Source organism: Pleuronectes platessa, chromosome 1 (genome assembly GCF_947347685.1).
Source record: "Pleuronectes platessa chromosome 1, fPlePla1.1, whole genome shotgun sequence".
NCBI lineage: Eukaryota > Metazoa > Chordata > Actinopteri > Pleuronectiformes > Pleuronectidae > Pleuronectes > Pleuronectes platessa.
In genome coordinates, this window is record NC_070626.1 from 28,123,542 (window position 1) to 28,150,070 (window position 26,529).

The window sequence follows — 26,529 nt, forward strand, 5'->3', positions numbered from 1 at the left end:
ATAAACTATTTAAGAACAAGGCATCGTCAGAAAGTGGCACCAGTGTGTTCTGACAGTATTAACCTGGTCAGCTCGTCCTAATGGTTTATTGATCTGACATGAGATCAATACACTGCAGGGTTTATTAAATACACTCCTTCAAGCTTTAATCAATGAGAGAAGAGAAGAGATGTTCTCCCTTTCAAATTAAATCTATTCGTCAGTGTGTTCATTATTATATCACTTTGTTTTCATTAGCTGAGCTTTGTTTGCTTTAGAGTAACGGTGTCCGCCTTTTGAGAATCGTGCACACACACACACACACACACACACACACAAAAACACACACATACAAACAAATGCATAAATACATACACCTATACACACACATATAAACATGCATAAATACATACATACACACACACACACATGCATAAATACATACACACATACAAACATGCATAAATACATACACACACACACATACATACATACACATACGCACACAAACCCTTATACACACATATACACGCACACACACATACACATGCAAACAAATGCATAAATACATACACCTATATACACACATAAAAACATGCATAAATAAATACATACACACAAACATACATACATACACTTACACAAACACTTACACACACACACACACACACACACACACACAAAAACACACACGCACACACACATACAAACAAATGCATAAATACATACACCTATACACACACATATAAACATGCATAAATACATACATACACACACACACACACATGCATAAATACATACACACATACAAACATGCATAAATACATACACACACACACACACACACATACATACATACACATACGCACACAAACCCTTATTCACACATATACACGCACACACACATACACATGCAAACAAATGCATAAATACATACACCTATATACACACATAAAAACATGCATAAATAAATACATACACACAAACATACATACATACACTTACACAAACACTTACACACACACACACACACACACACACACACAAAAACACACACGCACACACACATACAAACAAATGCATAAATACATACACCTATACACACACATATAAACATGCATAAATACATACATACACACACACACACATGCATAAATACATACACACATACAAACATGCATAAATACATACACACACACACACACACATACATACATACACATACGCATACAAACCCTTATACACACATATACACGCACACACACATACACATACAAACAAATGCATAAATACATACACCTATATACACACATAAAAACATGCATAAATAAATACATACACACAAACATACATACATACACTTACACAAACACTTACACACACACACACACACACACACAAACACACGCACACACTCACACACTTAAATTTAAGTTTGTGTTCTTTTGAGCAAATGAAACACGAACCAAACCGCTGTAATACTTTTCTGAGGTGAATGAAGATGAACTTAGTCAGATAACTAGGTAATATATTTATAAACTGGGTTTTAAAGTTCATATTAATCCTTTATTCACACGTGTTGTGTTCCTGCTGACGCCCCAGTGGAGGAAACCATCGCCCCGGGACAGAAGAACAGCCCAGGAACAGTGAAGGTGTCCCGGGGTGGAGTCAGCAGCCGCAGCCTCCTCTCTCTCTCTCAGCTCCGCACCGTGACTCCTCTCGTCCTCCTGCTCCACTCGGCTGTCAGCGAACTCTTCTGTCCGAGGAAAGTGGACCTAAACCCGGCCACGTCCAGGACATCTCCCCCGGCATTGTTCATCTGTGTTCCCCGGCAGAAGCTCCGACGGACGGCAGGTAAGACGGAGCAGGAAGTGGCCGCAGTTAGCACCACAACGCGCCCGCCACCTAGCATCTCTCACACCGGGTTTATTTTAAATAAGCGACCCAGACGAACCATTTACCTGCGTCACACGGACACTAAGTTAAACCACAACGTGTCATCAGGTGGCTACTTCCTTTAAAAACAGGTGGTTCTGGGTTAAATCGGTGGTTTTCCCCCCGGGGGGGCTCGGAGCTTTAGCGTTAGCTTCCCGATGCTCCTCCGCAGCCTGACGCGCACAAACACCGAGGAAAACAACCAAACTGCGAAGAGCCTGTGGATAAAGTGATGGATTATAACATGATGGAGGTCGATGTGTGGGGGGGAAACAACCGTGGTTTACACAGAGGATGGTTGTGGGTTCGAAACCACAAGGACGTGTCTCCACCTCTGTGCAGACACAAGTTGGGATTTGTAATAGAAATGCATTGTTAACTTTTCCCTTTTAGAGACACAACCTGCTCAACAATAAAAATCATGAAGTGTGATTAGTTTTGTGTTTAGTTTAGAGCAACAACCATAAGTCAATCGATCAATTAATCGATTGCATTTCTTTGTCTGACGTCTGTTAATTGGCCAATTGTAGTTTTTGCACTGTTAATTAGACAAAGTGAAAGATATAATCATCAAATATGATTGAGGTATTTCACTATTTTCTTTATACAAACTATGTTTAACACAATAAAACTGTTACAAATGTAATTGAGAGATGTTACAGTCATAAGATAAAGTTTCATTGCTCTAGAGCAACAACTGTCAGTGAATCAATTAATCGATAAAGCATTTAGCTGTGTCTCTGTGTCTAATATTGTGTTAAACGATTTAAATTTTAGATTTTGAACTGTTGATCAGACAACGTTAACAACATGAAGATGTCACCTTCAGGACACTTTACTATTTCCCCCTAAATTAAATAATTTAAAAGTAGCGGAGGGACAGTATAATGATAAGTGTTTAGGTCAGACTGTTTCCTGTGTCACTGTCCTTCCTGTGTCTCAGGTGAATTGTGTCCAGGTGACACAGATGTGATTCACCTGTACTTTAAATCCATGACTCACTTCCTACAGAACTTCTTTTGTCTACGTCAGATAAAAAGGTTTTGTTCACACAGGTTAAATCCAAATCACTTGTTTTTCCAAGTCTGGTCAAGCAAACTTGGATTAAAGGAACTCCTCTGCCAATATGAATCTGTTCAGGGACTAATCTCTGGAATTCCCTCACTGTTCATTAAACTCTTAAAAACATGAGTCAGCGGCAGCTCCACGTTTAGACTCTCCTTCTACGTTGAATTATTGATCAATCCTAGATAAGACATTGCAAAAGAGTTGATATTTCCCAAAAATTATGGTTAAAAACATAGTTGATGATATAAAACTAGTGATTTGTGCAGTGAATGATCATTTCTCCCCCAACAGGCCTGAGAAAGGCTTCATCTACCTTCACTGACCTGTAACGTCTGAAGCCCTCACAACAATCTGTTTGCTCATGTTCACGATAAAGTATATCCAGGACCTGGTCCGAGTATTTCGCTGCTGTAATCTCCTTGAGTAGATAAGACGGGGCATTAACTCACTGAATGTGAATGGTGGTGAGTGTGTCCGACAGTCTGAGATACAGGGACCAGTAAGGTTTAATGTGCCCTTGAGTAAAGACATCACATCCTGAGCTTATAAGATGCATTATGAAGATCAAGTGTTTCTCAAAAGTTAAACCCTCCATGAAGAGGAGACATTCCTTCTGGAGCATCTCTCTCAAATTTTTTTGAAAACAGGAAGTTACCTCCTATTGACTCAGCTGCTCTGAAAAGTGAGAGACGGCTTCGTCAATAAAGTCTCGTTAGAATTTAATTAACAGGAACTCGCCAAGAGGGTCCACCGAAAAAAACAGATGGTCGACAGACGAGGGCCGGGACAGACTCAGTCATTCATGAGGAGCCCTCGTCTGGAGCGACAGTAGCATACGTGAAGGTGGGGGAGCAGACGGCAGAGTCGGGAGGAGGAGGAGGAGGAGTGTTTGATAAGAGGCTGTCTGAGGAGGAGGAGGAGGGCGAGTCCGGGCTTGAATGGCAAGTCAGCCGAGAACATTGTGCAGTTGGAAAGAAAGATATTAGACTCAGGGAACAAAGCTAGAGGCAGCGAGAAGCCAGTGTTGTACGTCTGTGTCTATAAATCCTTAAAACTCGGGAGTCGTGCTCGACACTGTAAAACAGCATCAAGGTTTAACACTGTCAATTACCGTGGCTCTAAATACAGAGATTGTCAGAATAAATCTATTTACATTCCTCTACAAAGCAAACCGGTGACACTGTTAATCATTCAGCCCAAGTATGAGGACTTGTGTTCAACCTGAACTGTCATTCATCCGATCTAAGAAACGCACGCTGCTGGAAATATTGGAATTCTCTGGAGAAAAATGAGAATATTTCGGATGTTTGTGCCGGGCAGCGGGGGGGCGCTGGCAGACTCCCAGCTCCTACTCAGTGCTTAGTCATGGATCTCTCTGCATACACATGAAATAACTCAGCTCACTGATTCTGCCGACACTGCTGATCTGAGTCTCCCCCCCCCCCCCCCCCACGACCGCCATTAGCCCTGTTACATCTTATCTGGTAAAAGGGTCTCACACAAGCAATTTATTTAGGGCCCTGTAGTCTTTGTCTACTAAGCAAATCACCGGCATTTCAGTGCACTTAATTAAACTTAAAGTTATTTTAGATGGTCAGAGAGACACTGGGACTTCATCCAGTTTGAAGCGGCAACAATTAGTTGATTAGTTGATTTGATTAAACTGCAGCCATTTAGTAAATTCAATTGTTTCAATCATTTTTTAGGAGAGCTGCCAATTTTCTAGTTCCAGCTGCTCAGGTTTGAGGTTCGGCTACTTTTCATTATTGTCATATATGACTTTAATTTGAATATATTTGAGTTTGGGGCCGTTTACCAGACGAAGCAAAAAGAAGACATCACTGTCATTAGATTTAATGAGAGAAGGAGCCTTGGATAATAAGAATAATTTGTCTTTTTAATCTTTGGACATCTTCTTGTGATTACTTTATTCATTTATTTTAGAAGATATTAAATTGCAACAACAGTATTTTGTGCAGCTGCTTATGTATAGACGTTGAATTTGGCCTCTTGTTTCAGACAAAATATGAAAAACGTTATCAAATTTCTCAAAGCAAGGAACAAAGAATTGTTTCCTTATTGTTGAAAATAAGTTAGGGATGAAAGTAGGTGTTTGCATGTGTCATGAGTTTTTAAATGCTAGACAAACCAAATTCCAGTTATCAGAAGAGTCTTGTTTGTCACATTTGTCTTCACCAACACATTTCTTTGTGACAGATTTCAGCTCTTTTTTATGTATTGACTGTGTTGTAAGAATTAAAAACATCTCTTACTGTAGTAACCTTGTCCTATCTGACCTAAGATCTGTTTTCCTTTGCAGCATGGGGGCTTATGAAGAGAAAAAGGAAGCATGTGGAACCATCTGCCTGAAATACCTCCTGTTTACCTTCAACTTTCTCTTCTGGGTAAGTTTCTGTCGGGCAGAGTTGAGCCAACACGAAGGACTTGACTTCACAAGTGCGTCAGTTTGTCTGAAGAGCTCCTCAAGCTCCTGCATGTTTAGGGCAGAGTTTTTCCAAAATGCAGGCGTGCCCTATAACCTTTATAATCTGCTTCCTGTATTATCTTTTTGATTTGGTAATACCTGATAACATCTTATCACCAAGTGAATTGCTCGGATCTTTAAACACAGCGAGTCTGAAAAGAAGTCAGACTGGGCAAGAAACACAAATTGTGGTGGGAATGTGAAACTAAAGAGCAAACGAGGATCGTCCCAGAGCTCTTCACGACTCACTGTCAGGGAGTCGATAAGAAACAATCATTACTCCCGACTTTAAATGGGAGAAACTACCTTAGATGAAGCAGGTAGTTTCCCTACATGTCATAGGGAGGGAAGGAACGCCAGATAAGAGGTTTCTGGAGTGAGCCATTTGTTCCAAAGAGGTATGTGAGACTAGCGGAAAGAGAACGAGGTTATGTGAGGGTGAAATTTCCAGGACAATACTCAATGAAATTAAGAAACTAATCTCATCTCTAACAAACTATAAAATATCCTTATTAAAAGGAAAGTAATACACGCACTACCCCTGTCCTTAATTGACATATTTCCATATTATGAAATGGAAAAGTTGGCTGATAAAACTCCGAACCAGTCAACAAAGCATTTTTATCCTGGCAATAGATAAAAGCCTGCTGCGTTTCCACTAAGTAGAATCAAAGCCAAGTTGCATTCTTTCAGACAGAAGCTTCATTCAAAGCTGAATTCCTCAAAACTTCCAATAGCATCTACAAATAACTGGTTTTATGACTCGGATGTGTGACAATACGAGTGAGACACCAGTGAAGCAGCCATACTGTCGGTGTCTGTCTCGTTCTCAGCGTGAGATCTCACTCTCAGCTCGGCCCATATGTGATAATCGTCTGTCTGACAGAATCAGATCGCTCTCAAATGGGCAGATAAGCAGCACTGAGACAAACCCTGGAGATGCAGATCTATGGATGTTTCAGAACTAGATTGTCTTTTGCGTGAGATTGTGAGATCATTTTTTTAATTCTTTAGTTTAGCTGCATGTAAATGTCAAACAGTGTTTCTGGAGTAAACTAAATGACCTCACTGCAGTTCCATAAAGTAATTTGCTGAATAACAGCTGTTAATTTATCTCAGGAGGAACATATGGTCACGATGTCCTGCTGACTATTGATGCACTGTTTGTTTTTATGAATTTAAATGTTTTTAACACCAGATTGAGTTTAAAAAAACTGAATGCCTTTTAAATAAGTAAATAAATTTGATTGCTTTATTTGTTTAATGTTCATAATAGGGTACAGTGTATCATCTGTTCCTCCTTTATGATTATTTTACATTTTTGGGGATTTATAGTTTTTCAGATCACAACAGCTGTGTTTTACATAAGAAATATAATTATTATTTAAAATACACTTGCTATCTGCTGTGTTTGCTAATATTATGAAAGCCAAGAAGATTACCTTGATCCAACAGCGCAGTGCAATAAAATCAAAACAAAATATTTCTTGTGTCAGCAATGTTCATAATAAAATCAAACGCAGAATCATGAACTACACGTGCAAAACATTTGTGCATGAGGACTTTGAAAAGTGTCATCCAGCTGATAGACGACACATATTCAGTATTTTCCTAAATGCACATTTGAATTATGCTTTGTGAATCAGAAAATGCACTGAAATAACATCTCATTCACTTCATGGTCCTTTTACTTTCAAAAGTTGCAGTCGTTACCACCTGCTGCCACCAGGGGTCACCACAGTTTGGATTTCCCTTGTGGAATCTCTCAATCACTTTTGGACAGGGTTCAGTAATTCATGTGTCTCATTCATGTTTAACAGCAGGTTTACCACACAGTTTAGTTACTGCAACGACTGAACCACGTTCTGAGACTTGATGCTGGTCATAATGTTTTATTCAGGAAGCAAGATTGTTGTAAAACGTTGTGAGAGGCTTTTATTTTACAAAGGTTTTCAAAAATATTGTGAAATAGTGTTGCTTTTATTAATGTTATGTTAAAAATTATCAATTATTTGTCTGGACTCGTCTCTACAGAGGGAATTAAAAGCCTCTTGTAGTTTTGATCGAGCTTCAACACAACTTCATGTCAGGATCGACCTGCTCACCGCTCACATGCAGGAGGTGACAGGCAGTTAGGATGAAAACTACTGAGGATTCACAGGCTGCATGGCTCTAGCATCAAGTTAATGTGAAGTCTGCTGTGTTATATAATATAATAATATACATTTTAAAAAGAACAGACGGTTATATAGCTAATTACCCGTCCTGTCAAGTAGTCAGTTCAGAGTTTTAATTGGAATATCCCCATCTCTCTCTCTCTCTCATTCTCCCTCCCTCTCTCTCTCTCTGGGTGTGGTGCAGTCTGAGTCAGTGTCTACCTTCTGTGGTCGTCCTCTTGCCTTAAACATTAAATCTGAATTAGTCAGGCAGTTAGATTGATGCCTTTGGCAGGATGACAGATTTCTGTAGCAGAGCTGCACCATCTGCTGACTCCTCGTAGTAATATCATCTTGATTTGATTTACCTCAGATTCACTTCAACCGATGGCTTAGATAAAGCTGGACTATGAAAGTATTTATTTGATGGATTGAAGCATATATGTTTTTTTTTATGTTTGTTTTTGATTACAGTCAGTCCATCCTGTGGGCTTATAATAAGTCCTCAGATTTGAGAGCATATGGTGGCTGTTCAGAGTCAAACTCCTGCATCTCAATTCATTTCAAAGCGAATTTTCCAAACCGGCAGGGTTGGAAAAAGTAAAAGTGCGGCAACTACCTTTTATCTTATTGATCAATTAATTTGATTATTTTCTTATTTCAATTCTTAAAAATTCAATCACATTCAATCTGATTTATTCATACAGCAGGTTAAAAACAACAGGAGTTCAGAAGTGCTTTTCAAACACAGCAAGTGGATAAATTGAAAATAAAAACAGTGTAAGAGGAAGAGGCAATAAACAACACACAAGGTAAAAGTAAATGAGGCGAGAAACGATAAATTAACGGAACCACAAAATAGAATCGGACTGAATTAAAAGCAAGATTAAAAAGGACGGATTTTAAATTATATTATATCATAATTACCAAAAGAATAAAAATACCTAAGGTGGGATGGGAGGTTATTCCAGAGTTTAGGAGCAGCCACAGAGAAAAGCTTGGTCTGAATCCTTTCAATGAAAGGATTTGATGTGAGGGGAGACCTAAGTGACCGGGGGGCAGGATATGGGATCTGGAGATCATTGATCTAATGAGGGGGACATTTGTTTTGTCTGCCAACAGTCAAAAACACACAAATATTACATTTGTTGTCATTCAGGATAAAGAAAAGCAGCAAATCCTCTCATTTGAGATGCTGAAAACGCTCAGTCATCACCTAGTGGCACCTGAGCAGATCTTCCTGGCTCATTCACAGTTATATTGCAGCATGAACTGATTTCTAGATTCGATTTATCTTGTGTGTGGCGGCGGTAGATTGTTTCTATCAGTTCACATTCAACCATTAGGCTTTCATTTCAGGCTCCTCCTCCTCCATCGCCTTGAAGCTCACGTTCATATTAAATCATTTAAATCCTGTTTCTGCTCTAATCACGTGCTCTCCTCTCCCAGGTGGCAGGGGGCATCGTGATGGCGGTGGGTGTCTGGACCTTGGTGGAGAAGAGCGACTACATCAGCCTCCTCTCCTCCAAGACCTACGCCGCCTCCGCCTACATACTGGTCCTGGCTGGAGCCATCGTCATGGTAACAGGCGTGCTGGGCTGCTGCGCCACCTTCAAGGAGGAGAGGAGGCTGCTGCGAGTGGTAAGACATCACGTCAGGGTGGAGGGATCCCAGTGTGTGTGTGAAACCTAACCGAAACCAGAACCAGACATAGTGGGAATCATTTGTAAGCTCATAGACTCGGGTTAGATGTGTGATCAGCTGTTGTTGGGGTGAAAAGACAGATATATCAGTTTTTAGTAATAGCTATTACGTTTGTCAGCGTTGGCATTAATTAGTCTTGCTTGAATCATTTTTTTAAACATGCAGCTTAACCTCAGTTAATTTAATATTACTGGGGAATGGTCTTTTCTGAAATGTCAGTCAGGAAATTTCTGTTTCTGCATCACAAAGGCTTCTTATTTATAAGATAAGATAGAGATAAGATACATTTATTGATCCCAAACACATGCACAGTCACACTACATGCAGATGAGGGAAATTTGTCCTCTGCTTTTGACCCATCTGGTGAACATAGCAGGGCAGTGGGCAGCCATGCACGGCGCCCGGGGAGCAAGGTGCCTTGCTCAGGGGCCCTTAGACAGTGGGGGTAGGGAGAGTCCTCTTTGGACTTTTCAAACAGATCCAGGGTTTGCACATCCAGGTATTTTTTTTTTTATTGTCACTGCGAGGAGTCGAACTACCGTAGTCCAATTTTTCCGCCACTAGTCCACCGCCTCTCCTGCCTGTTATACAGTTTAACATATCACACTAGGTTGTAAACTCCCAATTGTTATGCCCCTATTTTCCCTCCAGCCTCTTTTTCACATATGGTGATAACAGGAGAGACACAAAATGTCACTGAGTTCATTCAGGATGTTCTTCAGGAGGATGCTCATTCATTTATTTGTTCACTGAGGTCATTCTTGGCTTAGATAAGCCTCCTGTGGACAGGTGTTGTAAACTAGCATTTATGCTAATACACTGTAAACAATGCATCTGGTTCGTCCAATGACATTGTCATGTCCATGTCCAAATAAAATCTACTACTACTACTTAGGAACGGATTTAGTTTAAGCCAAAAAGTAAATGTGGACAATACACGACATTCAGAAATAATGAGTTTGTTAGAAGGACATTTTGGTGCCAGACGCACAGGTGCTGAGAAACAATACAGGCCAAGGCTGCCGTCAGACAAAACACCAACTTCACAGGAGACGGCACGTCTCTCATTTTGATTTGACACATGCTGAACACAGACAGAGCTCATGTTGATCCAGCAGAGACACCTGCATGGCAGCTCAAAATACAAACACACACACAGACAGGAACAGTACACACACAAACACAGCTCTCTGGCCTTCAAGCACACATTTCAACATGTTGAATTTATACAGGAACATCACTGTTGGCACCACTCAAATGTTTCTGCCTCACAAGCTTTGCCAGATCATGCGTCATCTTTGCCATTATCCAGTTTTCAGCGGAATCCAGAAGAATTCGGCTCAGCTAGATATTTTCAGCTTGAGAAAAGGCAGCTGTTAAAACACGGCCAGAACCCACAGTCACACTTTTGTAAAATGTAGATTCCATTAAGATTAGTAAGCAGGTTCTAGAGAACAATGGGTTTAGACATTTCTGTACACGCAAAATTAATGCCACATTTAATTACCTTTTCTCCTCTAAAAAAACAAAATCGTCTTTTATTTGCTGGGAGGCGAAGGTCGGCCAAATACTACATTCACATGTGTGAGCATGATCGTAATCGCCTAAAACTTGGAACGTGTATTGTTAAGTGCCCAATAAACCGCAATGTTGAATTTTGTGCGATTTGAATGACCGATACTTTTAGAATTTTGAATATTTGCGATACATCAATGTAAATGATGTCGATCATTACAACACTGCATTCACAAACTTCCAAACAGGCAGGTTTAGAATGACCACTGCACTATACAATATAAAAAGCTAGCATTGTCTGGTTGGGGTATACTGTACATGTAGGGTATCTGACTGTACCATCAGTATTCCACATTTTTGATGAGAGATAATCTTCACAGACAGTCGTGAATATGTATTTGCTTATATACTGTAATACAACTTGCATGAAAAGTCTGCTTTGTAATTTTAGGGGAATATAGAGTTTAAAAGAAAAGCTGGGATGCTGAGGCTGACGGCAGATTCTCCGGGCAGCAGTCTTTAAAACATAATTGAAAGGTCTATAGCTCGCTGCTCTGTAACATCTCACTTTGTCCAGATTATTTGATTTGTGACTCAGCAGTTGTGTGTAAATGGAGACGTAGGCACCACCTCCTCTCCTCTGTGTTGTGCAGTAGATTTGAAACGCTCCGCGCATCCTGAAGAGCTGAGATGAGGGCGATGAATCACAGTGAAGGAATGAACTTGTCAGCAAGGAGAGATGCTATCGAGATTGTTAAAGAGGGCAAACATAAGGGCGGAGGAAGAGGGGGGGTAGATTAATTGTTTTCCTGTATGTGTTGAGTGCCTGGTAACTGCTGGAACTTCTCGAGGGAGCAGCGGTGATTGGCAACAGTGTCCCGTAACCAGAAGGTCAAGAAATCCCACCACAAAATAAAGCTGATGCGGCCGTGAGGTGGAAATAAACTCTGTGCAGCTGTTTGTTGATTAAAGGGAAGGACGTATCACACTTTGTATCAGAGATGATCTGCACACGGTGTGAGAGGTCGGATAGACAAAGAAAGAGAAGAGGAAACTCTCCCACTGGAAGAGAGAGAGAGAGGGGGGGTGTGGTGTGTGTCTGCTTTGTAGAAAAGCGACAGAACAGCGTAATTGACCGGGGGAAAGGAGGGAGAGAGTTTTTCCCTTCCAAATGACAAAGAGCCAAATGGAAAACAGTCCTAACAGGGGCTGGATCCACCTGTGGAGAAACTGACTTCATGCAGTCGGACCGGATGTGTTGGACGAAGCGAGTCTGAGACGAGTTTGTCTCAGGCCGTGCTTTGCCTTTTCTCTCTCTAGTTCTTACTCTCTCTCTCTCTCTCTCTCTCTCTCTCTCTCTCTCTCTCTCTCTCTCTCTCTCTACATATCTTTTGCTTCCTCTCTTCAGCTGAAATGTTATGTTTTTATATATATTTCCCTCGGCTAGAAATTGATAAATAATTACAGAAATTTAACTTTTTAGGTTTTTTATTTAGAGCAGGGCTGCACCCCCCAAAAGGAATGTCAACAGTTTTTAGTTTGGTCCAATCATAGACCATAAATAAAGATAGACAAAATGTATTCACTTCCTCTCTCTGCTAACTTAATGTTGAACTTGAACAAACATTAGCCTGATAAGAAAAAACTCAAATTTATTTGATGTGCATTCTGACTTTTTAATTTAGCACATGTCCCATCCATTAACAGGGTGCATGATTTAGGTGTTCATTGAGATAGTTTGGCTTTCCCTCTGGGGAGCAGTCATGTTTATTCAGGCTTAATAAAGTATTCATTTTAAATGGATGAATAAAATACAGAAAAGCACCACAACTTGATTGTAAGGAATAAACTCAATGCAACATTTAAGGACAAATACTGTCTAACAAAGTCTGTGCCTGTTTTTTCCCATTTAATGAATTTAGTTTGCTCTTATTTAACTGTATTAGTTTCCTCTGTCTCTTTGCCCTGGATCGTATTCTTCTGAGGCACCAGGCTGGCAGACCTGCAAGCCGAGGCAAAGGTTAGAGCGATCGCTGCTTCGTGGCTCCCTGCTGTCATGCTGGGCCGCCCGCAGCCGGTCTGCTCTTCAGCCCGATGAGTCTTTCATGACTTCTCTTATGACCGTTGCTCATGAACCCCGAGCGTTTATTCAGCAGTACAGTTATTTGAGGACAATCTTTCCCGATTCAACAAGGAGTGAGACAAAAAGCTCTGCTCAGTGTTTGTGTGAAGAAAGATATTTACCAAGTTTACTGCTCATTGATTTCTACATGGTGATGACGAACAACTAATACCAGGTTGAGGATGTTTGTGTCTGTGTGCAGCTGTGAAGAGAAGTAAACTCACCTGTGGGTTTCTTGTTTGAATGCATGGTGAATCTTCAGTTGAGATTATGGCCACGGATCACCTGTCGTCGAAGCTGCAAGACATTGTAGAAGATGGACAACATTTTATTGAACTTTTGTTTATCAAGAGAAGGTACATCGAGCTGGAGAATCTCTTTTTCTAAGAAGAACCAGGCCAGAACACAAAAGCAAAGAGCTGCAGACGGAAAACACAAAAAAGACTAAATTAAAAAGAGGATTAGGACATTTCAAGATTTTCCACTTTGTAGTAGGCCAAGTTAATAACAATAACATCTTCAGGAATCTTTAACTTGTGGTTTTAAAGAATTTAAAGATGATTTCTTTGAGATTCAAGTCCTTCTCCAGCATCTTACATACGGCAGGTGCAGAATACACAAAAGCCCTTCTGCCAATTTCTGCACAGGCATTTGGGATGAAAATAGATTTTCTGCATTATGCAAATACTGTATATAGGTATAATGGGAGCAGACCCAGAGAACTGAAGTCTGCGGTGGCTGAATGTCTGTGTGTGTATCCTCGTCCTCTTTAGGACCTTTTCCATCTTTTAGGGTTTGGGTTGCAATAAGGTTAGGATAAGGGTTAGGGATTTAGATGTGATGGTTAAAATAGAAGAATAATAATGTATATGTGTGTGTGTGTGTGTAATAGGGAGAGTACAAAAAGCTGCAGAGCCTTAGTGCGGTGCTGTCACAGACTTGTACTTACCCAGTGGACCTTGTTTGTGGTGTGATATATCTTTGTTGAAACTTGTGCACTGGCTCCGTTTCAGCGTTGTAAATCTTGTGTGTTGTTTTCTACTTGCTTCCTCTTTCTTCTTATATTTTACACCTTGGTTATTTAGCTATGTGTGCTTTGGAAGAGAAAGTGGTTGTGTCAGGGGGACCCACAGACCAAAGAGCCTGTTACCAACAGAGAGGAAATCATGACTCAAATTTGAAGAGTAGCTTTCCGGCCATGATTGCATAACTGCAGAGGTTTGTGAGTTCACATTGTGGAGGCTGCAGAGGCAAGAATGCAACAAGCCTAAAGGCCAAGTTACACTTTGTCACAGGTTGTAATGTCCAATATTGTTGTGAATGTAGAGGCCATTTTGGAGCTAATTCTATGCAGGACACCAAATAGATTCAAAGGTATCATTGTTGTGGTTTTGGTCGCTTGAAGGAACTTTCACTTAATGGACAGGTGTTGCTAGATCGAGCAGTATAGTGAAAGCACAGGGTCATCAAACATAAAAGCTAGTTTTAGTATCACAAGAAGTACATTTTGGGATCTTTGTGTCCTTCCTCTGCTGTCAAGCTTCTCGTCAAACCTTCAACACGTCGTCACAAAGCATCGGAGTCCACTCAGCATTCAGACCCAGAAGCCACTCAGAGATCTAATCAGACCAAGCGATCAAATCAAAGACCACGTCCACGTTACCGGGCACATTTTCACCCTCTGATAGCAGCCGGCCAGAGGAGTTTGGGTCAAGGTTTTTGTGCGATTAAAATCTCTTCTCTTCTTCAGCTCTGATAAAAACTTAAGGCCAATGTATGCTTCTGCGTTTTGACGGACACGGACAGATAGGACCGCCCTCTCCAACGTGGAACGCCCTCTCCGTGCCTCTCCAAGGCTCCTCGGAGAGCTTTTCGTGCCGCGCTCATTTTTCTAACTATACGTCGAAATGACGGACAGCCCACGGATAGCACTTGGCTGTGATTGGTCCGCTAACGCCAGCATTTCGGAATGGAAACTTCCTGTTCCATTCCCTACATCACAATAAACCAAAATCACAACTACGACTCTATGATTAATGTGACAAGTGTGTCCGACTGACGGTGGCTGGTTAGAGCACTTACAGCATGTGTGTACGGTCACATACGGTTATAACGAACTTTGATAACGGGGGTAGCGGGCTAGCCACCATGCTAACTGCGGTGGGAACAGCGCAAAAACCCGCTGACTTTAATCCCACGGCTGTCATGACACTGTTTCTCAAACACCGTCAGGTTAGAAGCAAACACTTGGTAGTAGTTAGTATCGGCTGTCCGTGCTGACTGTGTGTGGAAGCTGGGGGAAGCTAGCTGCCTCCGTGTAGCTTCAAGCTGTTGCAGCTGTTGAATTAGCAACGCGTTTGGAAACAAGACCGGGGAACCGCTGCGCTAAGACACGATAACAAAAGCATTTTGACCCGCTGGGTGTCACTTTATTCAGCAAAAACTGTCGCGTCATCAACATCCTGTTTCTGTTACCATCGTTCCCTGTGTGTGAGGAGCCGGGAGGACGTAAATAAACCAGCGTGGACTTCTTCTATATACCTCATTAGGTAGGCTTCTCTATGCTCGAATTCAGTGGCGCCATCTACTGATCTGGCGGTGAATTGTTTTCACAACAAAAAGGCTCGTAGAACTATAAATCAAAAAGGGTCCGTCCGATCCGTCCGTCCGTCATTCCGAAACGGACTCGGAGAAGCATACTGAGGCCTTTAGGCTTGAAAAACTGACCTTCCCTCTAACTCCTCTGAGTCTGGTCACGAATCAGACACCGACCATTAGCAAACATCCCTTAGAGGCACAGCGGGTGAGATGTGCCCCTGAGCACTTACTGAAAGTTTTTTTTTTAATTTTCAGGATTTAAGAGTTAAGTTTAAGAGTTTCATGGCATTTTTTTAAGGCTCTACTTGGTGCAGTTGTATTTGACTACATCAGAAACATGTGTGGGGTTTAATTAATATACAAAGTTGTACAACTTTCTTTTTTGACAACTTGTAAGTTCACAATTCTGCATCTTTCAATATTTAAAGTTAAACAACATTTGAATTCTCTTAATTCTCTTCTCTTATGCTCATTGATTTAACATGTTTCACGTCTGCCTCATGCGAACCTTGGACGTTTACATCGTTTAATTCTCCAGTTGCAGCTTTGACACAATCTCATCACCCGTAGCTGCCGTCTTGTTTATATTTAGTTCAAACTACCTTGTCTTTAAAAGCTGTTTCATCTGTTTCCTCACATGAAGAATCCAGTGACTGTATTTTCTCTACTCTGTTGTTCCCCTTGTCCACAGTACTTTGTCCTGCTGCTGTGTATCTTCCTGTTGGAGATCCTGGCCGGCGTCCTGGCGTACATCTACTACCAGCAGGTAACCCCCCCCCCCCAAACCCCGGTCCCATTGAAGAAATAATATATATTTAATGTACTGTACAATGCATCATGATACATTTGAAAAGCCCAATTTACAATCTGACACAAAGGATTTATCGTGTGTGAATCTCAAAGGTAATGTTACTATGTCCACTGCTGATGCACTAAATCAACAGAGCATCCTCCACTAATATTTCATGTTACCTAATCTGAGCGCGTAGCTGAAAGTGTTGTAATAAAACACACACAACACTTCAGTTCCCACGTGGCGATGGCATGTAAATTTAACTGAGACAAAACGAGCATGACAAATGAGATCTCAGGGAGGAAATATGAGACGGCACATTAAAAATACAAATATCAGACCGGCAAGATTACTCGTGCTACATTTAGTCCAAATGGAATGAAAAAAAATGCCTCCAGTTGTTCACATAACAAGGCTGAATGCACAGTGTCACATTCGTTTAAAAACATTTTTTGAGTTGTTTCAACTGGTGTAGTCGGACAGAGCTGCTCTCTCTCACCATAGAAAGAAAGAATAGGAAACTCTAGTGACACAGGTTAATGATTTAAAAGGGATACAACTATGCATGTGATTCTTTTCTAAGTCACTGTAGTTTAATGTCAAAGCAGAACTAAGCCTGTCAACCTCCCTCGGCACAGTTCAGCTGTTTTGCTGCTACATTCACATTTTCACTTCTACAGGCTGCACTGCAAGCTGCTGCAAATCAGGCCTTTATTCCTTGTGCAATATTAACTTGACATCGCTCTCCACCAGTACACGGTCCCTCCCTGAGTATGGTACTAAAGCCTGGTGTGCCTGTAGATGTGGCAACGGGACTTCTGTCAGTCTGGTGGTGCAGTGATATCATTATAACTGCCTCATTCATAAAACTGTGAACACGAGCAGTCGCTGAACTCCACAGCTCCTGTCCTGCTTCCTAAATCTGTCTCTCCTTTACTCGCTTCCGAAGAGTGCTGCTAAAAATCTCTTCACGCCACTCCTCTTCCTCCTCTTCCTCCTCTTATTATTTCTCTTTCTCTACTGGTAAGTTTAGGAAAACTGTGAATTTGCATTTTTCCCAGATGCCAAAAACCTCATGGAACTTAGCTGCTTGTAACTCCCCAACAAACACTTATTCACAATTAACAAGCTGCTGATTCTTCACGGGGGGGGGGGGGGCTGTTCAGTCGATGTCAGACAGATCTTCATGTTACAACCTCCTCAACCTTTTATAAAGGAAAGTGATGGCAGCAGTAGTCAACACCTGCTCATGCAAACATCTCAGTGTTGCCTCCTTCAGGCAAAGTGAGCAATAATTGTTGCACTTTTTCTACAAGCAGCCAATAAGTGCTCCACCAATTTTTTTTTTGTAGCTGCTGACTTGCATATGAGAGGCTTCACATCAAAATCATCATAATATTTAAAGTATTTATAAACATTTGCATATTTGCGTTGTAGAAGCCTCTAGTGGACAAAAAAAAAAAAAGAAACATTAGTTTTGGATTGCAAAATACCAAATGTTAATGCAACTGTGACACAAACCTTCTCTATCTGCACTCATAGCTCTCTATCTCTCAGAGGATGGGGCGATGGCTAGAAGAGGGAACAGCAGAAGTGGCCACTTAATCTAGGGTGTGTGACATTATCCCTCCTTCAAATCGCCTTCCTGATTATAAACTGATCTGGAATCTGTTTCAGCCTCCTCCACTAAAACAACCTAGCTCCTTAAGGATTCTGGATTCTGCCTCTTTGTTTCTTCTCCTTGCACCGGGCATGATTACACCAGTTATGAAAAAGAAAAATCCTGCAGGTGCATCAGTCATAATCTTCAGGTGGTACCTGTGTCCAATCGGCAGATGCTGCTACCTTCCTTTGCCTCTAGATGGCGCACGCTGACCTGTCGTCACACACACTTGTGAACTGCTGCTGCTACTTTCTGGATAATGGACGATCTGCAGATCTGTGTGTCTCTGCAGCTGAAAGATACTGGCCTGATAATTTTTTATAGCGATGTAATCAGCACCATAATGGAGGCTCGAACTCGTATATGCTTTTATTTCTGTTGGGGTAATGCAGAGGTAATGATGACTACTCCGCTGCAGAAACTGTCAACAGGTGAAATAAAAACCTTAACTCTGCCTCCTCCTCCCTTCTCATCTCTCTCCGTCCTCCATTCCCTCTCTTCATAATTCATTCCCTTGATATCTCCTTCCAGCCTCGATTTACAGTGGTTCCCCAGCTGGTTTGTTGCCATGGAAACTGAGGCCCCCCCCAGACCTCCCACTCCTCCAGTGAGCGTTGTCTGCCACTGGTCTGGAGAAAAAACAAAAAAAAACCACAGTCTTGTTCTGTCTTCGCCCCGGTTTGGTCCTCGTCTCCACCTCAGAGCTGGTGTCCAATGACGTCCTGTGTCACATGAATCTCATCAGTAGAAATATCAACAGTTGCCACTCACACATCACTGATGGTCGTGTTCTTTTTGGGGTTGCTACAACGGCTGCTGATGCATTGTTCTGTGTCTCAACAGTTGAACGAGGAGCTGAAGCAGAACCTGAGGGAGACCATGACCCAGAAATATCAACAGAAGTCCCACGAAGGCATCACCAGGGCTGTGGACAAGCTGCAGCAGGAGGTGCGTGTCTGGAGGGTCCTTTAACTGCATATTAGACGACAACTGATATTTGTTCTTTACAGTAAACCTCTTTGACCCAAAAGCAAACTGGACGTTTTTAGGCCTCCACAGCTTTGTATTCTGAATTAACCTGAGCGTCTTATCAAAGTCACGTGGACCCAAATGGGGCTTGTTCACTGGAAACCTATCATCCCATCAGATTAGAGATTTGATGATGGGGTGAGTCAAAACAAATCCCATTGTCGTCCCTCTGACTTCAGCCCAGCTTAAAGGACTTTTCTGTTCTCTGCTGTATTTTCCATCCCTTTGGCTCACACAGGTCGACAGCACACAGAGAAAAATTGATAAACCTGAGGTGTAGTTGGTTTATATTTAATGCTCGGGTTTCCGAGTTTGAAAAGCCCCCGGCTATCAGATGTCGGCATTTATTTTTTATACTTTTTCTTTTTTATACTGTTGTTAACTTTTTGTTCTGGAGCATTTCCAGCCATTTGTTTGGACTTTCTGCACTTTCACTTTTAAAGGAATAGTTAAACTTTTTATCTAAAAAAAGCTTTTTCACTTTCCTGACAATTTCCTGTCGGTGAGAGGATCTTTAGCCTCCTTTCTTTCCTGCAGCCAATTATCTTATCTTATCAAATTGACTGGAAGCAGCTCTTCTAGCTCTAAAGTGCACCAATCTAAACACGCAAACTTGCACTTATACAAGTTAAAATGGGATTTTCTTTGATTTAGTAAAATATAGTTGTTGGTACAAAACTGTTTTCTAATGTTTCGTGGTTTTTCTTTCGACTCTTCCAACTACCTGTGAAGCTAAAATATGTTTGCCCCTCGTCTTCCGTGTCAGTTCAAGTGCTGTGGGAGCAACAGTTCATCCGACTGGGCCGCGAGCATCTGGATCCGCTCCGGAGAATCCAACCACAGGGAGGTGCCTGACAGCTGCTGCAAGACTCAAACTGAGTTTTGTGGCCGCAGGAGCCACCCGTCCAACATCTACAAGGTGGAGGTGAGAGGATGAGGAGTGATGAAGAGTGATGCTGGGTGTAGGCGTGGTTGAGATTCCAGCAGCTCACCTGTATTTCTGTCGTGTCTCCGAGTCTTAGAATAGACTTCTTGTTGGTGTCAGAGGGAATAAAGGAAAAAGATACATATGTGAGGTGTATACAGAGCATTTGTTTGCAGTGAGACTCCAACATGAAGTGAGACTTTGCTTTTCATTTAGGGCGGCTGCATCACTCAACTGGAGAAATTCATCCTGGACCACCTGAAGATCATTGGAGCGGTCGGTGTCGGGATTGCCTGCGTACAGGTGAGCAAAGAGCAATCTCCACCTTTTCCATCACGTAAACAGAGACTGAATGAATGCACAGTGCATCCGGTGAGACTGCAGGTTTTCTGTTAAATTGTGTTTTCCTTCCTTCCTCCTTCACTCCAATCCCCAGATCATCGGGATGGTGTTCACATGCTGCCTATATCGAAGTCTAAAGGCAGAGCCCTACTGAGAAGCGAGAGAAGAGAAGTGTGCGGGTGACGGAGGTAACTGCATCACCGCGTGCCACACTCTCAGAGCCCATAGCTTCTTTTCTTTGCCGTGGACTCAGGGGGAGGAGACGTCTGGCCATCGTACATCAGAAGATCTCATCTCGGTAAACAAAGGGTGGAAGAACACTACAAGGTTTCTTTAGGTAATTAGGCACTTAGATTAATGTCTCTGCTCCACATTGAAGACACAAGCGCTGTGAGGAAAAAGCTTCTGAGAGAAACTGATGAGAATCACAACACAAATTGTGTAACTCAGTGTGTAAAAACATTGTAGTTTTCTTCCACTCTGATTCCCTTGATGTACTTTGATATGTGTGGGTCTAGTGTGACACCAGAGAGAGTGGGGGGGTGTAAAGAGCATCGGAGTTAAACTGGCACTTTGCAGAAATTATTAATCCTGGTCACAGCAGCAAGTTTCAACAACCCCTCATCACGGGTCTTCTTCTACTGAAACCTTTAGTTTTCACAGAAACTCAAGCATTTGATATCTGTGTTTTCGATCGCGGCCTTTTTAAACTTTTTAATTGTTAGATTTTATACTTTGTAAATGATGATTTTCTCCTGAACACCTGATGTGCTTTCTTAGGAACGATTATTTCCCGTTTGATGCCTTATAATTGTTCAGTGTCACGTCAGTGTATCGTCTTGTTTTACACTAACCTATCACGATTGTCTGAGAATGTTCAGGTTCTAAAGTTGGTGCCATTTTCTCTATTGCTTCTGTGTTATTGAAGTGATATTGTTATTGTGTCAATGACACAAACAAGCAGTGCCACTGATATCGCTCATTAGAAAGTTCCTCATGTTTGTGTTTTTACCTTTGTTTCTTACACGAGGGGGTTTATGCCAAAGTTGTGGACTGTAACTTGTTGTGAGGACCTACTGTTGCTCTTCCAGCCTTATTCACTTATCTACTGATGCCTCTCGGTTTTAGATTGTTTTTCCTAAATGAAGATTTAGTTCACTTTCCAATAGACCATGAATATGTATTATTTTGTATTTAACAAGACACGTGTTAGTAGACGAGTTTCTCACTGTTAGTAAAATGATCTTATCCCGTGTGCCTCAAAGACGACATTAAATTAATCTGCTGTATCTCTGTGTCTTTGTGATAATCCAGGGATTTATTTTACTCTGAATAAACATCAGTCAACACTTCCCACTTCACTCTGCTGTGCTTCTTTCCCAGCTGTCGAGCAGACGTCACCAAACGAGAGGCAGCAGCGTTTTCAGGGTTTTTAAATAACTCTAAACGGAAGCGCTGCACAAACGCTGAGCGACGCCTTTACCCCCCCCAGGCCGGGTCATCCCAAAACACTGCCAAAATAAAACCATTATTGTGTTAAAACAAAACCATGTGCCTGTAACCAGTGGCCCTGACACAATTGGCACCAGCTTACAGGTGCATTAGTGTATTAATCCAAACCTCAATTCACTAATGTTACTGTAGTGGTTTGAAGGTGGCATGTGAGCAGCTGCTGCTCGAGTCTCTCACCTGGACCTGTGACCTGTGACCTGAGTTGCTCTGCTGCGGGGTAGGAGGCTACAGCTCATTTGACAACCCCCCCACAACCCCCCGCCCGCCTCTGTATTGTCGAGAGTGACTGTGCATCAGCGTCATTGTGTAACTGCAGCAGTTACCGAGTGCAAACACAGGGAGGCAGCACCTGTCAGGCTTTCACCAGCACTACAGCACTCTGTTGAAAACAGCTGGTCAGAGTGTGTGCAAAACACCCAGAGGCTGTGGAGGATCCCCCCCCCCCCCCCCCCCCCCAAACACATTCACACCTCACTCTCAGCAAGGCCCAAAAGCTTCAGCATGTGTTGTTGAGTACGAAACATACAATTGATCCATCAGAAGATCTGCTTCTCAGTGTGCTCTGTAGCGAGCGAGAGGAAACTCAACCAGCAGCCGGTCGGCTCACAGACTAATTGGTTTCCATTGGGAATGCTAACAATGTGAATTAAGCCATTTCTCAGTGTGTGGAGCTGCCGGTGTAAAACCAGTCCCCCCCCCCCCCCCCTTTGTGTAGCAGTGGTGGAACCATGCGACAGAAATCAGCGTGTTCTGTCATGGCAGCCCTTGAAGCTGCTCTCACCAGCACACCTTGTAAAAGCTGAGTCATCCCTGGTCAGATGAGCGGGTGAGAGAGGTTCTTCTTTTCTCTCATCCAACATTTATCATTTCCATTAGAGTGAAAGTAGTTCAACACGTGGTCATTTAACGGGGCCCTTTTCAAAAGGAGCAGACATCTGTGGAACGCAACTCCTTTAACCTTCTCTCGACGCGGCCGAGTGTGAATCTAAACGCACAACAGAAATCCTGACAGGCCTCCGAACAACCGGTGTGTCCCCAGCAATTTCTCCTTCCTAAAAACAAACCATAATAACACTCCCTGCTCCTCCTCCTCCTCCTCCAGCCGCGCAGGCCTCCCTGTGTTGGGCTCGCTCACTGTGACAGCTCACATCCCGCCTAACACCAGGGGTATGTTAATAATGCCGGTGCGTGACATTTCCAAAATATCTCCTCCAATACTCAGTAAGCAGTTGTCCATTCGGTGCACATGTCAGCCGCTGCACCTTGGCCTGTTGGGCCCATCCAGCTGAGAGGTTTGCTATTTTCAGTCTGTGTGTGTCTGTGTTTGTGTTGGTGTGTGTGTTTGTTTGGAGAAGGGGGGGGGTGTACACTCTTTACCTTAAACCTTTTTTCCTGGGAGATGATGTGATTTCTGAGCCCGCGGGACGAGCAGACGGGAGAGAGCTTTGCCACAGATTGCAGCCGACGACAGGAGGAGGAACACGGAGGCATTCGTTCCCAGGGTCGCCCAAGGGCAAGGGAACCCAAGGGCAGGGGAACCCAAGGTCAGGGGAACCCAAGGGCAGGGGAACCCAAGGGCGCACGAGGCTGCGTCTAATTTTGGGCATAGTTGGTTTTATTTTTAACTCTAACTTTAACTCCTGAGGTTAAGAATTTGTTGTTTTCTGATTTGGTTTCCGTGTTCCATTTATCACGAGCTGAAGTGGCTCCTCCCCTTGGTTGAATATCAGTGATCAGGACCCCCCCCCCAAAGAGGTCTCCTGTGAGTTGATGGATAAGCTTTGGGTATTTTACCTTCGCAAAATTTCAAATGGATTAGTGGGAGTAGGGAAAATTATTCTTAACTGTCTTTCCACAATTAGAAATACAGAGCGTGTGAACAGAAAAACAGAAAACCAGTGCATCCACCATCAAAGCTGTTTAGCCACTCTAGATGTTTATTTTTTATAGTTTTATTTAAGTGTTTTTAATCGAGATGCACCATCAAATGGCAATTTTGGCAAGTTCATCTTTTTTTTTTTTATGTTGGATTGAATAATTCTTATTATATAATGAATGCATTCAAAAATGTATTCCTGTAAACTCATTAAATTATAGTTTTGAAATAGTTTTATTATAAATAATTGTGTAAATATTAAAAACCGTTGCAAGAAATAGTGTATGATGCTTTATTTCAGCTTTAGGCCCACAGTTGTCAGTTAACTATTTCCGTGACATTAAAGTTTATTCAATATTCAACCTTGAAAAAAATCACAAAGATAAAAAGTTAAAAACTACTGAGCAACATCTGTGTGTGAACTTCCCATAAAGAAAATTGGGTTATAAAGCACTGCAGGTGTTTGTGTGAATATGTTACACGGGGCTTTGAGGCAGTGCCTGTGATTTCCAGCCTGTTAATCCTGTGCTGCTGCTGCTGCAGGTGGAAACCGGAGGTCTCAACATAATCTGCTGTCATGTTTAGCCGCGTGCACGCTCCGCATCCCCGGACATCTCTGCTGCAGGCGGAGACGTCTCAGGTCATTTCATTTTCATTCAAGACCTGGGCTGTTTATGTTGTGTTCGGTGAGGAGGTGGAGGAGGTGGAGGGGGCTAACAAATGTAATCTTGAGTCTGTAGATGGCAGCAACACTCTTGGCCAATCAGTCTCAATAAAATGGGGGGGGGGGGGAAGTCTTTTGTCTTGGCTGTCGAGGGCTGCCAACTGAAATTGAAATTAATTGGAAAATCCAATATGATGGTGGGGAAAAAAAATGCACTGTAATCGTGAAATAAATCCAGTCGCTGCAAAGATGATTTATTTCACCGTCTGTCCCTTTGGGCACATACATATCTGCCTGAATGAATGCACGCCCACACTGTTGCTATAAACATGTGGATATCAGTGTGTTAAAATCACAAATCAAGCCTGAATCCATCACCACAGAGTCACAGCTTCAGCTTCATCCACGTGCTGGTCAGGACTCTGGGTCAGGGATGAGCCACATTATTTAGCAGCAGAAGAAGAAGCTTCCTAAATCCTCACATCTAATCTGCTGCACACGTCTGATTGCGTTTGACTGTTTTTACACATTTATCATCAGTGTTTGTTAAGTGCTGAGGTCACTTGTTTTTTTAAGGGTGAGTGTGTGTGGAGGGGAGGGTGTTGATGACATAAGTCATTTGCGTTTCCCCTCCACTTGGAGAGGGACGGGCTCAGCCGAGTGAGAGACTTTGAGCCCCGGCAGCTTTTCCAGCTCCGTTCAGACTAATACTGAACACTGAGCTGTGTGAAATAAAACCTCTCGCTGAGCTGCCTCCCAGATTTTACGAGATGTCACTTGCACATCTGTTGAAGAAAGGAGCCACTGCGAGGACGTGTGTCGGGGGGGGTGGGTGGGGGGGTGGAGCTGCCTTGAGCTGACAGGCGGCTCACATGTGGCTCTCATCCCTCTGCATGCAGGTACAGTATCAAACAGCACCTACATCACTCCCTCCGTCACTCACTTGCTCGCCCAGGCTCACTCCAGCCGTCGCTCGCTCCCTGAAGCGGAGCGGCCTCCAACATCTGGCTCTCCGTCCTTTTCCCCTTTTCTGGGTCACATCCCATGTAGGCAGAGGAGATTCTGAGTCCTGGGGTGGCCAGACGTCCTCCAAGGTGCTTTCACCAGCTGGCTGTAGGTCTGACTCCCCAGGGGTTGTGTTCTGTCTGTGTGAGGGGGGGGGGATTGGGGGGGTTATTACTTTGGGTGTGTGTGCCCCTCAGGGATGGAAGCAAGGTTGCAGCTGTAGATGTGGAATGAGGAGCCAGTGAGGCCCAAGTATTCAGTATTTCATTAAATAGATAAAGATTAGAAGTGTTTGAGGAGTAAAACTTTGTTTTGACTTCTGTTCTGTCCTATTTATCATCTTCATCACTGCACATCTTCATTTGAACCACCATATGGTAGGTTCAACTATGATTATGCATAATGTGTATGTATTATGGCGTAAATGCACTGGAGTCAGGGCCGGGTCTAGGCAGGGGCAAGAGGGGGCCTGGCCCCCTCAAATAAATGTTGTGCCCCCTCAAACTAAATAGGGTTAGGGTTAGGGTTAGGCACAATGCCCCCTCAAGATTTGTGGCTGCCCCCTCATACATGCCTGTCTAGACCCGGCCCTGAGAGTAGTAAGTATATATATATATATATATAATGTAGTTGAATGGAAGTATGAAGTGGTATTTAATGGATATACTGTCCTTTATTAACACAGTTAATAAGGTGTTTTAACATATTATAGCAGGTAACTTTCTACCACCTGTTTCAAGTGAATCAATACAATAAATATACAAAAAAACTGAATCTTCAATTGGTTGTGATTTATTAGAAAGTTTTTAATGCTATGTATTTTAATGAAAACTCCTTAAAAGCTTGTGGATGATCTCCAACATGTTTCGTCACAGACTCTAAAACAAGACTGGAAGTTACAGAGTTTTATGGTCATAGTTCAAAACAAGTCTCCTGGTGCACAGCACATGTGATGAATTATAAAAGCAATGAAAGGACAGAAAGATAAATGTTGATTAAAAAAAGACAAAAGACTTACCAGGTATATGAGAGCACTGAGCTTGTGCTCCGGTTATTTCACACTGGGGGTTGGTGAACTGTGAGGGTAGAAGCCGAGAGCTCTAATAGAACCACCACTGCTGGGACAGGAGCTGTTTTTCATCCTGGAAGTCCAAACTG

The 26,529-nt window shown here is 42.4% G+C and overlaps 1 protein-coding gene across 1 annotated transcript; it reads left to right on the forward strand.

Annotated features, from left to right (window-relative positions):
- The first annotated feature begins 1,582 nt into the window (after positions 1–1,582).
- On the forward strand, positions 1,583–21,666 carry LOC128440626 (CD151 antigen). The gene is made up of 8 exons (XM_053423400.1): positions 1,583–1,833; positions 5,303–5,387; positions 9,073–9,264; positions 16,254–16,328; positions 18,862–18,966; positions 19,814–19,972; positions 20,189–20,275; positions 20,409–21,666. Exons 2-8 carry the CDS (start codon positions 5,304–5,306, stop codon positions 20,466–20,468), a joined length of 762 nt encoding a protein of 253 aa, XP_053279375.1. The 5' UTR covers positions 1,583–1,833; position 5,303; the 3' UTR covers positions 20,469–21,666.
- The last annotated feature ends 4,863 nt before the right edge of the window (positions 21,667–26,529 follow it).